General features: G+C 38.0%; 1 protein-coding gene across 2 annotated transcripts in view; it reads right to left on the bottom strand.

The window, feature by feature from the left end:
* Nucleotides 1-15596, bottom strand: part of CYB5B (cytochrome b5 type B) — a 53108-nt gene extending 37512 nt beyond the window's left edge. The window contains exons 1-2 of one of the 2 annotated variants that reach the window (XM_074286105.1): nucleotides 15400-15596; nucleotides 14912-15083 (exon numbers count right to left, since the gene is read on the bottom strand). In XM_074286105.1, the coding sequence (XP_074142206.1) occupies nucleotides 14912-14971 (60 nt within the window). In that variant the 5' untranslated portion in view covers nucleotides 14972-15083; nucleotides 15400-15596. Of the gene's footprint in view, nucleotides 1-8056; nucleotides 8613-14911; nucleotides 15084-15399 lie in introns of those variants that run through there. The other variant, XM_074286104.1, reaches the window with a different exon arrangement.
* Between the last annotated feature and the right edge of the window lie 386 nt (nucleotides 15597-15982).

Genomic DNA, 15982 nt, shown 5'->3' on the forward strand with positions numbered 1-15982 from the left:
CCTCCAAAGAATTCCAGAGCAGCTCAGCCAAAGGACAGGCTTGAGTACTTGTGGGTGGCCATAAGCACACTATCAAGGAGGGACTCCAAGTTAGAAAAGGTGTCAGAGAGACATATAGTGACAGGGAAAAAAAGATGAAAGAATAAACCAACTCCACTGGCATCCATAAATTGTCAAGAGAACTTAATACACTTTGGATAGCCCCCCCCAAAGGATCATGGGAAGAAGAAATTTTAATTTTAACATAACACAGCACCTTGTCATTAAGGTCTGAATTGGGATAATTACTGGAGAATATAGTATTATTAAAAAGTGGATTTAGAAATCATAAAGGAGCTCAGTCTCACTGAAAAAGTGATATTTGCTATCCTTATACTTTCATCAAGGATAACAATAAAGATACAGACCATTTTCATAAAGTTCTTTGTTAGAGAGATGAGAAGGCAAGTATATGAATCAGTATTACTAATAGTAATGAAAAAACTAAAATTAACATTTCCTCTAATTTCTACACTATAAGTTTAAACTGATTTTGTGCTGTATTAATTTAAAAGTGAGTCAACTTTTCCAGAGTTAAAGTTACAACTTAACTTGTTATCAAATCCCAAAGGTAAATTGTCTATTATACAATTGAGTGTGATCTCCCTCCAAACCCTTTTAGAAACCAACATGCCTTAATTGTCAGAGAAGGGTGGTGTTCACTAGACCTACATGGATGGGTGTGCCTGACTAGCCCCTTTTATTTACTATAACAAATCATCTTTTTTCATCCTTAGGAGACTGTCTATGCTGTAACAAATTGTATTCTTCCCCACCTACCTATTCAGTTCTCCCCCAAACTGTATTAAAACCTTAAGGTCTCTGATCTTGATCACACTCTATTGTCTCTCAGTTTCCCTTTATCTTCAAATATAACAACACATTCTGTTACCTTTGGGGGAGGGGAATTCTACAGTACACAATTTCCCTCATTCTCCTGCTATCTGGCTTTCTTTCAGCTATACTAAAAATCAAATTTGTGTCAGGTTCGGTCACTCTTCTCAACTTAAACTTTTCAAGTGCTATTTTCACCTCTTCAACAGCACACAGGAGTGATTCCACTGTCAATACTGAGAATCCTGCTAGTAAAATCCTGTCACTTCTGCTTCCCCCAGACTCATTTGTTAGCCTCCTTCCAGCTATCCACTCCAGTGCGAAAGCTTTGAGAACAGCTCCCTCTGCAAAGTTCTCTGCAAATTTGCTTTCTCTTCCACCACTTCCTGAACTTCTTTCAAAATGATATTCTGCCTCCAAGATTTTTTTTTTTTTTTTTTTTTTGCAAAGAGCTCGCCTTCAAACCAGCACTCCTTGTGGCTGCCAGGCCTCCTGGCTGGAGGAGCTCGAGTGTCTGCTGGCTGAGGCCCTTTCTGGGTTCTCTAGGCCTATTCAGTGTCATTTCTATTTTTAAGACAGATGAACTCCTAATGCCCCAGAATGAGCGCTTGCTCAGTAGATGTGAAGACAGGACTGAGTTCCACAGGTGACCATGGGTTTCCATATCCTCAGCAGGAAGAGGACAGGGCTAAAAAGCAAATGACCTCAAAGGTCACTTCTATCTCAAAAATCTACAATCCTGACCTTTGGTAAGAAACAGTTATAATCAAATTCCAGGTCTCTTCTTTGGTGCACTTCCTATTTCTCTGTGTCAGGTTTGTTCAAACAGGCCAGACCAGCCTGGCAACAGTAGGCAGTTCAAGCTCATCCTCTTTTCTTCTAAGCTGGCGTTATTTTGCCCTTTTCTTTCACTTATCAAGAGCCCAACTGCACACAAAGGATTCTGAAATAGCTCCCAAGTCAATAACCAATCATTCCAATCTGTTGAGACCTGGTGATTACATTTTGTGACATTGCTTGGTACTTGCTGTGTCCAACTTCTTTAGATTTGCTTATGAAATATTAAAAACTAAAGTTTCTTTTTAAAAAAAACTGTGAAATTTCGATTTTTGGAGGCCTTGTTTTTAGCAAATAGAATACACGACCCATCATAGATGGTTTATCAAGAGTTCTTAAGTGGAAGTCTATGAGATTGGCTTTTAAAAAATATTTTGATAAGTATATTTTAATACAATTCTCTTCTTTTGTAATTCTATGTATTTTAATACATATTTAAAAATACAATTCAGAGAAATTTCCATAGTTTACAACCAGAGAGGTCTGACATACAAAAGGTGAAGAACATCTGCCCCTACAAGTCTGGGAAATAGAAAACTAGTTAATGGACATGCAGTTATTAAGTGCCTACTACATGGGTGCTAGGAAAAGCAGTCCAAAAGTGAGATAAACCTACTGAGCCTGTATTCCAAAGAAATCATAAAAAAATGAAAAGAACCCACATGTGCAAAAATTGTTTGTGGCAGCCCTTTTGGTAGTGGCAAGTCACTGGAAACTGAGTGGATGCCCATCAAATGGAGAATGGCTGAATAAGTTATGGTATGGAAAGTTATGAAATATTATTGTTCTATAAGAAATGATTTCAGGGAGGCCTGGAGAGACTTACATGAACTGATGCTGAGTGAAATGAGTAGAACCAGGAGATAATTGTACAAAATAATTGCAAGATTATGTGATGAGCAGTTCTGATGGACGTGGCTCTTTTCAACAAGGTGATTCAGGACATCGAGTGTAAAATGTTTGCACTATTGTCTTTCTACCCAAGTTACTTATACCTTCGGAATCTTACCATGCAACAAGAAATTTGGTTTTACACACATATATTGTATCTAGGATATACTGTAACACACTTAATATGTATGAGATTGTCATCTGGGGAGGGAGTAGAGGGAGGGAGGAGAAAATTTGGAAAAGTAAATTCAAGGGATGATGTTGTTTAAAAAAAAAATTTACCCATGCATATGTACTGTCAAAAAAAATTATAATTATAAAATTAATTAAAAACATAATAATAATATAAAGGTGATTCAGGCCAGTTCCAATAGACTTGTGATGCAGAGAGTCATCTGCATCCAGAGGACTATGGGGACTGAATGTGGATCACAATGTGTTATTTTCAACTTTTTTGTTGTTTGCCTGCTTTTTTTTTTTCATTTTTGATCTGATTTTTCTTTGGCAGCATGATAATTATGGAAATATGTATAGAAGAATTGTATATGTTTAACATATATTGGATTAATTTTTGTCTAAGGGAGGAGGGGAGAGGGAAGGAAGGGAGAAAAATCTGGAATACAAGGTTTTACAAGAATGAATGTTGAAAATTATCTTTGCATGTACTTTGAAAATAAAAATTCATTATTTTAAAAAAATTTTTAAATAGATACCAAAAGCAAAAAAAAAAAAAAAAAAAAAAAAAAAATTTAAAATACATTGGGGTTGAGGAGCAAGTGATATTAACAATCCCTGCTCTCAAGGATCTTGAATTCTACTGGGTAATAACAGTATGTTCAAGGATAGATAAATGTAAGCTATGTACAAAAAATGCAAAGCAATGGGGAGAACACCTAAGAATCAGGAGAATCTCCTGGAGGAGGTGGCACTAGGGCTAAGTCTTGAATGGGTCTAAAGATTGTACCAAAGAAGTAACAGTGAGTAGATAGAGCACTACAGGCTTGGGGAACAGCCTGAGCAAAGGAACAGAAGTCAGAGGTGGAATGTTACATGTGATAAATGATGGCTGGAATAGAGATCACAGTATAATAGATCTCTACATAAAGGCTGGAATCCAATCAGGAAGGGCCTACAAATCTAACAGACAAATTTGGACTTTATCCCAAAGGTAATAGAGTACCTTCCTGGGAAGAAGGGTGGAGGTTAGGACCTATGTTTTAGGACTGCCCATTTGGTAGCTATGTGGAGAAGAAGGATCAGGAGATGACCTGGATACTAGAGGCCACTGAGGATACTCCCACCACAAGTCAGGTAAAAGGTGGTGAGGATCACCACTAGAAGAGTTGTGGCGTTAGAGATGCTGAGGAGTTAGCACTGATGAGACTTAAAAGGACAAGGCTAAAAAGCAGATCATCTCAAAGGTCCCTTTCATCTCAAAAATCTACAATTTTGTGACTTTTGATAAGAAATAGTTACAATGAATGAATGTAGGAGTTGAATATTGAATGGATGCAAGAGATGAAGGGTGATTTTTCAATTAGAAATATGAGCACAGTCCTATGTACCTCTGAATCCCAGGTTTCCTTCAACACACACACAGTTCAAGCACTGCCTTCTATACAGAATTTTCCTTGATACTCTCCCTCCCAAAAGTAGCTGGTACTAATTTTGAATATACTAATTATGTACATGCTTGTATTAGTATAGAAGCCTCCTTCAGAGAAGGAAATTTTCCTTTTGACTTTGTATTGCTAGTGCTTAACACAGTGTCAAGCACACAACAGGTGAGGTGCTTACCAAATGTTTAGCGATTGGGGGAAAGTTTAGGTTTGGACAGGTTGTGTTAGAAATGCCCATGGAAAACCCTAGTAGAAATGTTAAACACACTGCTGGAAATGTGGATTCAGAACTCAGAAAAGAGATGAAAGCTGAATATTTTGATTTGGGAATTACCTGCATAAAGGTCACAGATCAATCCCTAGGATTTATTAAATTCACCAAGAAAAAGTGTAGAGAGAAATTCAGGAGGACCCGAGTTCAAATCTGGTCTCAGACACTTAACACTTCCTAGCTGTGTGACCCTGGGCAAGTCACTTAACCCCAGCCTCAGGGAAAAAAAAAAAAGAAAAAGAAAGAAAGAAAGAAAAAGAAAAAAGAAAAAGTATAGAGAAAAAATGAGAAGGTCCAAGACAAAGATCTGGTATACATCCACACAAGAGGAAGGGACAAATAAAACTGAGAACAATCCAAAAGACAGAAATAGAACAGTGTCACAAACACCCCATAGAAGATTTAAGAGTTCCTTCTCCAATCACATAATCAATCAATGCAGGAATAACTCTAATAGTTCTTAAGATGAAGAAATTATAGCTATCTATAGTCATATTAAAAAAAAAAAAAAACACGTTAAATCACTACTGATTAGAGAAATGCAAATTAAGACAACTCTGAGGTATTACCTCCCATCTATCAGATTGACTAATTTGACAGAAAAGGAAAATAACAAATGTTGGAAAAGATGTGATAAAATTGAAATGAAAATGTATTGTTGCTAGGTATTGTGAACTGACTCAATCATTCTGGAAAGCAATAGTTTGCTTAGTTCTAGATTAAGCCAAAAGGACATTTAAACTCTCTATACCAGTGGTCCTCAAAGTTTTTAAATAGGGGGCCAGTTCCCTATCCCTCAGACTGTTGGAGGGCTGGACTATAGTAAAAACAAAAGCTCACACTCTGTCTCCGCCCCTCAGACCATTTGCCACAACCCAAATGTCCTCAGTGGCTGCATCTGGCCCGCTGGCTCTATATCCTTTGAAACAGCAATCCTACTAAGTCTGCATCCCAAAGAGATCATAAAAAAGGGAAAACAAAAATATTTATAGCAACTTTCTGTGGTGACCAAGAATTAATAATCGAGGGTGTCCATCAATTCAGGAATGGCTGAACAAATTATGGTATATGAATGTAATGGAATACTATCAGGCTACATGAAAGGATGAGCAAGCAGATTTCAAAAAAAACCCTGGACTTAAATGAACTGATGCTGAGGGAAGTGAGCAGAACAAGGAGAACATTCCACACAATAACAACACTGTGTGATGATCAACTGTGATATATTATCTCTTCTCAGCGATACAATGATTTAAGACAATTCCAAAAGACTCATGATGGAAAATGCTATCTTTATTCAGAGAATGTTCTATGGAGTCTGAATGCAAATTGATGTATATTATTTTCATTTTTTTCCTTTCTCATGGTTTTCAACTTTTGTTCTGATTTTTCTTTAACAATTTAACATGTTTGTACATAAATAACTATATTAGACTGCTTGCTATCTTGAGAAGGGGGGAAAAGAGTGAGGGAAAAATGGAAACCAAAATCTTATAAAAGTATATGTTGAAAATTATATTTACATGTTATTGGAAAAAAAAAATTACTATTAAGTGGGGAGGCAGGGGATGGGGGTAGAAGGGATGAATAGATGTAAAGAAAGCCAAACCACAAAGGGAAAAAGTGATTCCAAGCCATTATTAATCATTCTTCAACCTGTAAAACATACTGTAAATAAGGTCCCCTGCACCAAGAAAGACAGGAAAAGAACCAAGATTTTGCATCTTTGGAGGAACCTTATATTAGTTTTAAGTTATACAAGGTATCTGCCAAGTTTATTAAAATCATCTATGAAAGCTGCTATACTTTCGCTAAATGTATATATCACTGAATATCTAATGACTAAGGGTAAATTAGAAGACTTATTTAACCCAACTTTTACATTAACCAGCTATATGACCTGAACTCATTTCATCTATCAAAATGGAAATAAATCTGCTCCCTAAGTTACTGCAAAAATGAAATAACGTAAAAATATTTTTGAGAAAAGGACATTTACACAAATATGTTAAATGGTACTAAAAATTAAGAGTTAAGTTCTAAAAGTTAACTATTAACAAACTATGAATAAAATATTCAGTGTTCTTCACTGTAAAAAGTATTGAAACTTTTCTAGAATAAGACTGGAAAGTACATTCCCAAAGCTTAACCAAATTATCAGGAATACTTCAAATATGCCTGCTACAGAAAGAGGAAGATACTACTAGTGGAGCCTTTCATCACAGAAGTTTCAAATTAACCTCCAAAAATTGTTACTCTCAATTACACCTCTCATCTTTTCAACTAAAAATTATCCCTCCAATTTTTTTTTTTCAGAGTACTATCTGATCTTTTTCCACACTCGTATAATGGGATAATAGCACCTACTTAGCAAAGGTGCCCTGAGGACAATAATTGCAAAGGATTTAGCACTGCCCTAAACTATAAATTCTTTGAAGAGTAAAGAATTCCCAATCCCTCTATTTTTGTCCACCTGCATTTTTATTTCCTTCACAGGCTAATTGTACACTATTTCAAAGTCCAATTCTTTTTGTGCAGCAAAATAACTGTTTGGACATGTATACATATATTGTATTTAACTTATACTTTAACATATGTAACAAATATTGGTCAACCTGACTTATGGGGGAGGGGAGAAATTAGAACAAAAGGTTTGGCAATTGTCAATGTTGTAAAATTACCCATGCAAATTTCTGGTAAAAAAAAAAAGCGTATCTCCAACTTTCAGCAGAGTGCCCTTCTATACACTAATGGGGACCGAGTAAATGTCTTTTAAATGTTGCATTGTTGATATTATTAATGGCCACCTCCATACAGCACTCCTTCATTGACTCTTCACAATAACCCTGTAAGGGAGGTAAACTCCATGTATGATTATTTCCACTCTGTTAGGTAATGAAAGAAGGACCGGGGAAATTATTTGTTCACGGGCACAGCTGGAAGAAACAAGAGGACCGCCGGCTGTTCCCAGGTAGTTCGCCCGAAGTGTTTGTTGTCCCACTTTACAATCAGTACTTGATACTTGCCCAAAAAAGTACTATTGCTACTAAGTGTCTGAAGCTGAATTTACACTCCAACCCTTATTAAATCCCCAGTCTACAGACAAGGAAACTGACTAACTTGTCCATAGCAACCAGGTCCAGAAGCAGGATTTGAACTCAAGTTCCTCACCCAGACTGTACGGAAGAGGGAACTGTGATGGAGAGGAAGGTTCAGATTTGCCCAAGGTCATGACCTAGCTCTAGTGTGATGCAGGATTTGAACTCAGCCTGGAGGCTGGGCCTGGACTCAGAAAGAACGCGTTCGGACACTATGACCCTGGACAAGTCACCAGCCCCGCCCGCCTCGATTTCCCCGCTTGTAAAAACGGGAAAGTAAAGGCTCCTAGTTCCCCGGAGCTGGAGGTTCCGAGGCTGGCGGGTGGCCGTTGGCCCTGGGACTGCCGGACGAGGGGCGGCTGCTGGGGCCCACGACCCCCGAGCACGTGTGCGAGAAGCCCGGCGCGGCCCCCCAAGCTCGGGCTCTCCCAGTCCGCCCGCGCCCCCCAGCCCTCCCCGGCGCCCACCTCGCCCAGGAAGCCGGTGATGTCGTAGACGCGCTCGTGGATCACCATCCACATGTCCTTCTCCGAGTTGTGCTTTGCCACCTCCTCGAGCCGGTAGTAGGTGACCTCGGCCTCGGGCTCTTTCCCCTCCATGCTGCTGCCGTGGCTGCCACCTCGGACCGCCGAAGAGACCAGAGGCGCCTCCTCTCGGCGGCGAGCCCGACTTCAGGCGGCAGGCTGCGCCCAGTTCCGCCGAGCCGGCTTCCGTATCCGACCGACCATTCCGATTTCGGAGGGCTCCGGGCCAAGCCAATGGACGCAGCGTGGAGGCGGTGGTCCGTTTTGTCTCCACCAATGAAATGTGAAGGTGAGCTTTCACCGCTAATGGGGGCGGGTCGAGAAATAACGCGGCCGAACCTCGGCTTTCGAGCGAATTTCTGCCTCCATTTCCAGATGACCAATTAGGAGCGCCCCGGGTCTCCCATTCAACCAATAAGAAGCCGTGATTTTGAGACAGCGTAGAATCTCCGGGAGTAAGGGATGGAGCCGAAGAGCCCACCTGTTCTGACTGCCCAGCGGCCTCAATCGGGACCAATAAGAACGTCCGTAGTCTCCCTTCGGACCAATGAAAAGCCGTGATTCTGAGACAGTGTAGTAGATTGGGAAGAGGGATGCAGTCCCCCTGTAGGTACCAGCTCCTGCGGAGGCGGTCCTTTGTCACCCCCACGCCGGTTCCGGGTGGGCCTGTGCGCCCCAGGTCCCCGACTTCCCGCTCGTCAGCCCCTGCCAAGTGATGCCCATGTTCCACTGCAAGAGAACACCTGGGACTGACGCCTGGCTTTGACCCTGAGGGAGAGCGGGTGAAGGAGGGCTGCCCAGTGAGGGGAGAACCCTGCCGGGCCGGGCTTCAGCCTCCCCCTCAACTGGGAGTTTTCCTTTGGTTCCCATCCCCCGGAGACATCTCTAAGTGACCCCCAAATATATATAAATATATCTAGAAATATACATATATCTAAATCAAACATTTACCAATAATATTTCATAAACAAATTTAAAACAGTTCTTTGATAAGCATATAACTTTACTATTAAAGATAAAAAAGGAAATTGCATAATAATGAGATGGATGTGATTGTTTATTTTTACATAAAGAATTAAATCTTAGCAGAATATTTGATTCCTTTTATCACTGCTCTGTTTTAGAATAATATACCAATTAACATATTACAATACATATATTTAATTTAATTCACTTGATTATTAATAATAGATGTTAATTAGTATAAGTAATATAATTTAATAATGTGATATACTGAATAATAATGAAGTGCCAAGACCTAGTAAATAGGCACCTGGAGAAATCTGGTTTCAAAGTCTCACTTCCCATCGTGGCTGTGTGATGTTGTGCTTTGGACAAAGACTGACATTCATGACTTGGAGTTCATACACTTAGAGGAGAAAAAAAAATACATCCTAATTTTCACAAACCTCTAATTGAAATTTATCATTTCCTTCAATTATAAATGCAAGTTACAAAGCACAACTCTGAAAAAGAGTATGTGGGCTTCACTAGACTGCCAGACATTAATGATATTCAAAATAACAAAATGCTGCTCTGGGGTGATGACTTACACACACTAAACTTGGAGTTAGAGGCCTTGTTTTCCATTCCTCCCACTCCATTTAAATCGGTGCTTTAAGTCAGTGGTCCTCAAACTTTTTAAATAGGGGGCCAGTTTAATGTCCCTCTGTTAGGATTACTAAGTGAATTCTCACCTTGTCACTGTCCAGACAACCTTTTTTTACAGCTCTATGAAGTTGTTTTTTGTCAAGTCATTTTAAATCCAATTCTTCCTGACCCTAAAAGGTTCCTAAGTAGATGAGTGCAAATATTATTATCTCTATTTTGCAGACTGTTGAAATTTCACAGCTTGTATTAACCCTGAGATTTGTGCTCCCTTCACCATACCTTGATCATAACTTCTGAAGGAAGACGATAACATATAATCTTTTTTTGTTCCATTGGTTAATGGAGAATTGGTTGCCCAAAGTCATACAAGTCATAAGAATCCACGCCTTTTCACTAAAACATTGTGTTTCTTCTTGCTTCCTCTATTTCTTCCAGCTGGAGGCCTGAGGTCAGCATTTTGGAATTTAACGTTTACTAACTTCATTGGGTTGACTTAGGCAATTCATTTAAGCTTCTCTGCCTTCCCACAATTTAAGAAGGACATTAATAGGCAGACATTCCAGAGCAAGATGATAAAGGGGCCTTATATGTAAGTCATAAATGGATCAATGGAGGAACTGGGAATGGAAGAAAATGAAAGACAAAAATGAAGAAAGAATGTGAAAGAAAAATGAAAATTGAAAGATAAAGAAAAAAATCTCATGAAGAAAAGTCTTAGGAGATCATGAGAATTGCAAGTGGCTTTGGATATTTACATACATATTTGCCCAACCACAATTTTTGTTTTCTCTTATTTTAAAAAAAAGATGTTCTTAGGAAGAAAAAACTTTGCATATTAAATATTGGTTGACTTTGATTCATAATGATATTGCTAATGCAAATATTAAATTCTTTGAAAGTACTGAATTAATGTTAATATGCTCACCTTATCATTCAGCTATCCAGTCTAGAAATTTTAAGTTATTTGTTTTTAATCCCTCCACAATTTTCTGCCATTTTTCAAATATGGACTTATAGAACCAAAGTTTTGGTTTGAATCATCTTTTCCATAGTGTTTAGGATTATATAGGCCATACTTTGAATACATCCAGTGACAGGAAGCTCATAATCTCACAAAGCAGTCTACAACATTTCTGTGAATCTCTTAATTGTTAGAAAGCTCTTTGTCAAAATGAGCCAACAATCCATATTCCTGTAACTTTGACCTATTGATCTTACATATCTTTACCCTTCGGAATAACAGAATAAACCTAAACTCTTTTCCATGTGACAACCCTTCAATTATATAAAGATCAGTTATCATGTTCCACTTAAGCCTTTTTTTTTTCCAGGCCAAATTCAACAAACGTTTTTCTAAGAGGCTACTCTATGCCTTACAATGCTAGAATACAATGCTAGAATAGAATGCTAGATACAAAAATAAACTTATTCCTTGCATTCAAAGATCTTGCATTTAATTTGAGAATACAGCTTATACACAGATAAGAAAATACAAAAGAACTAATGAGGAATTAGTGAAGTCTGAAAAGAGAAGTTAGTACCTAACTTAAGCTGGAAAAAGGGCAAGGATTCTGAGCTTCTGAGCTGAGAGTGAATTTCAGGCATAGTAGATGATCTTTATAAATGTTCAAAGGGAGGAACTGGCGTGGTAAGTTCAGGTAAGCTATATATGTGTTTGCCTGGTCTGTGGGGTGTATATAATGTTCTCTCTAAAATGTAATATTCTATGTGAGGTTTTCTTGGGGTCTCTGGAGGCAGCCTTCATTTCAGTTCAGTAATCACCACAAGTGTAGACAAATCTTGTCTCCTTTCCTGGGGCCCGGTTAGCTTTCTTAAAGGCCTATCTCTCTCCTTAGTTCCGAGAGCTTGAACTCCTGCCACCAGTCCTTTGCCTTCTCTGCCTCTGGCAGCTTCTTGAGGTCCTCCTGAATGTGTCAGGAGGACCACCAGCACTGTCTCTGTCTTCCAGTTCTGATTCTGCCTGAGTTTGTCCAAGCTGATATGCTTTCTTATCATAGGTGTGAATCTTGTGGAACTATACTAAGTACTAAGTACATGTACTGAACTACCATTGTCTTTATAAATTCCACTGACTTAATACCTTGTAAGAATCCTTTGTTTCAAGTTCAGAGTTCTGGACCATAACAGGGAACAGTGTAAAATAAGACAGGAAAAGTAGTTTGAAGTTATACTATGGAAAGTCCTAAATGGTTAACTGGGGAGTATATAGTTTATCTTAGAAGTTGTTTATCCTTTACTTTAAAAGAGAACCAATAACATCATGGAGTGATATCTTGATTTAAATTAATTGGATTAAGATTAAAGTGGATTTAAGTGAAGTAGAGTTGTACAAAGTCGTCAGTCTCTCTCTTCCAGAGACATTATAACCTAGTAGCAAGACAAAATTTGGGACAACTGGCTATGGTCCAGGATGTAAAGAATAACCTTGGGCATCTGTCTTATAAATAAAAAAAGAGCAGCTAGTGTCCAAGTGGATAGAGCATCAGGCCTGGAGTCAGGAAAACCTGAGTTAAAATCCAGCCTTAGACATTAATAGCTTTGTGACCCTAGGAAAGTCACTTAACTCTGTTTGCTTCAGTTTCCTCATCTGTAAAATGAGCTAGAAAAGAAAATGGCAAACCACTCCAATATCTTTGCAAAGAAAACTCCAAATGGGGTTACCAAGAATAAGATTAAATAACAACAAAAAGAACCAGCTGAAGCAGTGGAATAACAAAAGACTGATGGCTTAGGAAGATTATTTTAATAGCAGTGAATTGTGGTTTAGGGAAGAGACAGACTAGAATCAGGGAGACAAACCAGAAGGCTATTACAATGTTCCAAGTGAATGGTTAAAGGTCTATACTAGAAATGTGGCAACGTGAATACAAAAAAGAGATGGATGCAAGAGGGGGCAAGTAGGACTTGGCATCTAATTGGACATATGGAGGGAAAAAGTAGTAATAGTCAAAGAGAGTCAACTCCAGAGTTTGAAACCAAGAATAGTAATGCCATTGAGAGTGGTTTGTTGGAAGGGCTATTTAGGAAGGACAGATGACAGTCAGTTTTGAATATGTTAAGCTGGAGGTGCCAGGGAAATTTTCAGCTAGATAATGCCTGAAAGTTGGCACATTTGACAATGGTGCTCAAATATAGATTTGGGAGACGCTTTTGTAAAGATAATAATGGGACTAGGTGAGAATCACCAAAAAAGAAAGTGTAGAGGGAATAGAGAAGAGAAGAAGGTAGGGTACTATCAGGGAAGGATGTGAGTTAGTTCAGTTCTAGATCTCCAGGTATGGAAATGCAGCCCTATACTCCTTAAATGAAATTGTACTGTTTTTTGACACCATATAAAACACTACATACATATATGAACAAGATATAAGAATACGTTTGCTAGTCAGCTTCTCTGGACACTTAACTTCTCAGTTGAACTCTCCGGTGTCTGAGAAACATAGCAACATATATGGTGGTATCCACCCTGCTCAGAACTATAGAATAGTTTCAAGTAGCTATTGAAGTTAAAAGTAATATGGTTTTATACTTAGTAAGGCAAAAGAGGCTTAATATCTTCTCCAATTTACCAACCTAGGGATGGCAGACACTAAGTATCTTTTGATTATACTAATTATGAATAATCCAAATAAGGCTGCATGAATAAAATTTTGTCTCTACCCAGGTATTTATCAGATCTTTTGTGTATCCCTCTTTCTCTTTGAAGGACAGGATCTGGTCTGGCTTAAATGCCCTAGGATAGCAGAGTGAAATGAAGACCTATGCCCCAATTCAGAAGTTGTTAACATGGTTTGTGTCATAAAGCCCTTTGGCAATATGGTGAAACCTTATAAATCATATCCCAGAATACAGATTTGTTGCCTACATTTATTATAGTTCACAGACTCCCTGAAATCTACCCATGTCCCAGTTAAGAACCTTCCCTTTATCTTTTTCTTACAAAATGATTTCCGGGCTATTTACCATCCTGGTTCTCTGACTCTTCTATTTTATTACCATCCATTTAGTAAAATAGAAGCCAGAATCATAGAGTTAGAAGGAAAGAGAAACCATCTAATATTCCCAATTGAGACAATCTGGCATAGTCAAAAATAGCATGCCAGTCTTGGAAATCAGAAAACCTGGGCTCATGAACTCAGAAGCTGTATAAGCCCATTAACTTCTTGAGCCTCAATTTCCCCTTCCATAAAAAGGAAATAATCATATATTTGCTATCTATTTCATAGAGTTGTTGCAAGGGAAGCACTTTGTACATTTTAAATTACTAAATAAATCTTAGTTATTATTGGGACCTACCACACAAATTATTGTAAGAAGAGTTTTTATAAGCCTTAAAGTATTTTGTAAATATCAGTCATTACTATTGTTATTACTTTTTAATGTCTTTTAAATCACTGATGGTCTGGGGTCTTGTTGCCTAATATGTAGATTATGATAACATTCCAAATGGTGTTCCTGTATCCAGTCTCTTCAGGGAGACTTTCTAATTCACTTTTTATATCACTCTCAGATTAATCTTCCAATAATATGGTTTTGTATAAGTAACAAACACTCTCCCTAAGACAAAAACTTCCCTGTTGCCTTTAGGATAAAATCCAGATTCTTCAAACCATTCTCCAATTGATAAATGGCCAAAGGATATGAACAGACAATTCTCAGATAATGAAATTGAAACTATATCCACTCATATGAAAAAGTGTTCCAAATCACTCCTGATCAGAGAAATGAAAATTAAGACAACTCTGAGATATCATTACACACCTGTCAGATTGGCTAAGATGACAGGAACAAATAATGATGAATGTTGGAGGGGATGTGGGAAAACTGGGACACTAATACATTGTTGGTGGAGTTGTGAAAGAATCCGGCCATTCTGGAGAGCAATCTGGAACTATGCCCAAAAAGTTATCAAAATGTGCACACCCTTTGATCCAGCATTGCTGTTATTGGGCTTATATCCCAAAGAAATACTAAAGAGCTGAAAGGGACCTGCATGTGCCAAAATGTTTGTGGCAGCTCTTTTTGTAGTGACTAGAAACTGGAAGATGAATGGATGTCTATCAATTGGAGAATGGTTGGGTAAATTATGGTATATGAAGGTTATGGAATACTATTGTTCTGTAAGAAATGACCAGCAGGAGGAATACAGAGAGGCCTGGAGAGACTTACATCAACTGATGCTGAGTGAAACGAGCAGAACCAGGAGATCATTGTACACTTCAACAACATACTGTATGAGGATGTATTCTGATGGAAGTGGAAATCTTCAACATAAAGAAGATCCAACTCACTTCCAGCTGATCGATGATGGACAGAAACAACTACATCCAGAGAAGGAACACTGGGAAGTGAATGTAAACTGTTAGCACTACTGTCTATCTACCCAGGTTACTTATACCTTCAGAATCCAATACTTAACGTGCAACAAGACAATTGGATTTACACACATATATTATATCTAGGTTATACTGTAACACATGTAAAATGTATGGGATTACCTGTCATCCAGGGGAGGGTTAGGGTTAGGGAAGGAGAGGAAAATCTGGAAAAATGAATACAAGGGATAATGTTATTTTAAAAATTACTCATGCATATATACTGTTAAAAATGTATAATTATAAAATTAATAAAAATAAAATAAAATCCAGATTTCTTACCTGATATTCAAGGTCCTTCACAGTCCAGTTCCTAAAGGTCTGTACCCTTGCAACATTTTCCCCCTTTTAGAAACCCTCTAGTCAGACTAGTTCACCCACTCACAGAGATCATAGGTTTCTTTTTCCCTCCATTATAGCATTGTGTCTTAGGTATGTTCTCCACCATCCTTTTTTTACCTAATCAATTTCTATACTTTTTCCTAACATAGCTAGATAAAGAAAGGATTTATTAAGCATTTATTTTTGAGGCTGCAGGCACACAAAAAAGGGAGTGGCTTTGAAGGGTGAAGTCAAGCGCTTCTTTGTAACTGCAGAACTTCTTTTAGTAAGAAGAATCTCCCTACCTTTCCCCAATCTGCAGAAATTTATGTAATTGCAAACTAAATTTGTGACTGAAATATAATTTCTCTACTGTGACTTTTCAAACTGAAGTTTGAGTATTTTATATGAGTTTTGGGATACTTTTCTGTAGAATTTGTTTCAAAAGGATTTTTTAAAATGAGTTTGCAGTTTAAAGTTATCTGCTACTTTAGAACTGCCTATTTTTTTTCCCCAGAAATTTGTTTAAATCAGGAAACAACTT

The sequence above is a fragment of the Sminthopsis crassicaudata genome, chromosome 2 (genome assembly GCF_048593235.1).
Source record: "Sminthopsis crassicaudata isolate SCR6 chromosome 2, ASM4859323v1, whole genome shotgun sequence".
Classification (NCBI taxonomy): Eukaryota; Metazoa; Chordata; class Mammalia; order Dasyuromorphia; family Dasyuridae; genus Sminthopsis; species Sminthopsis crassicaudata.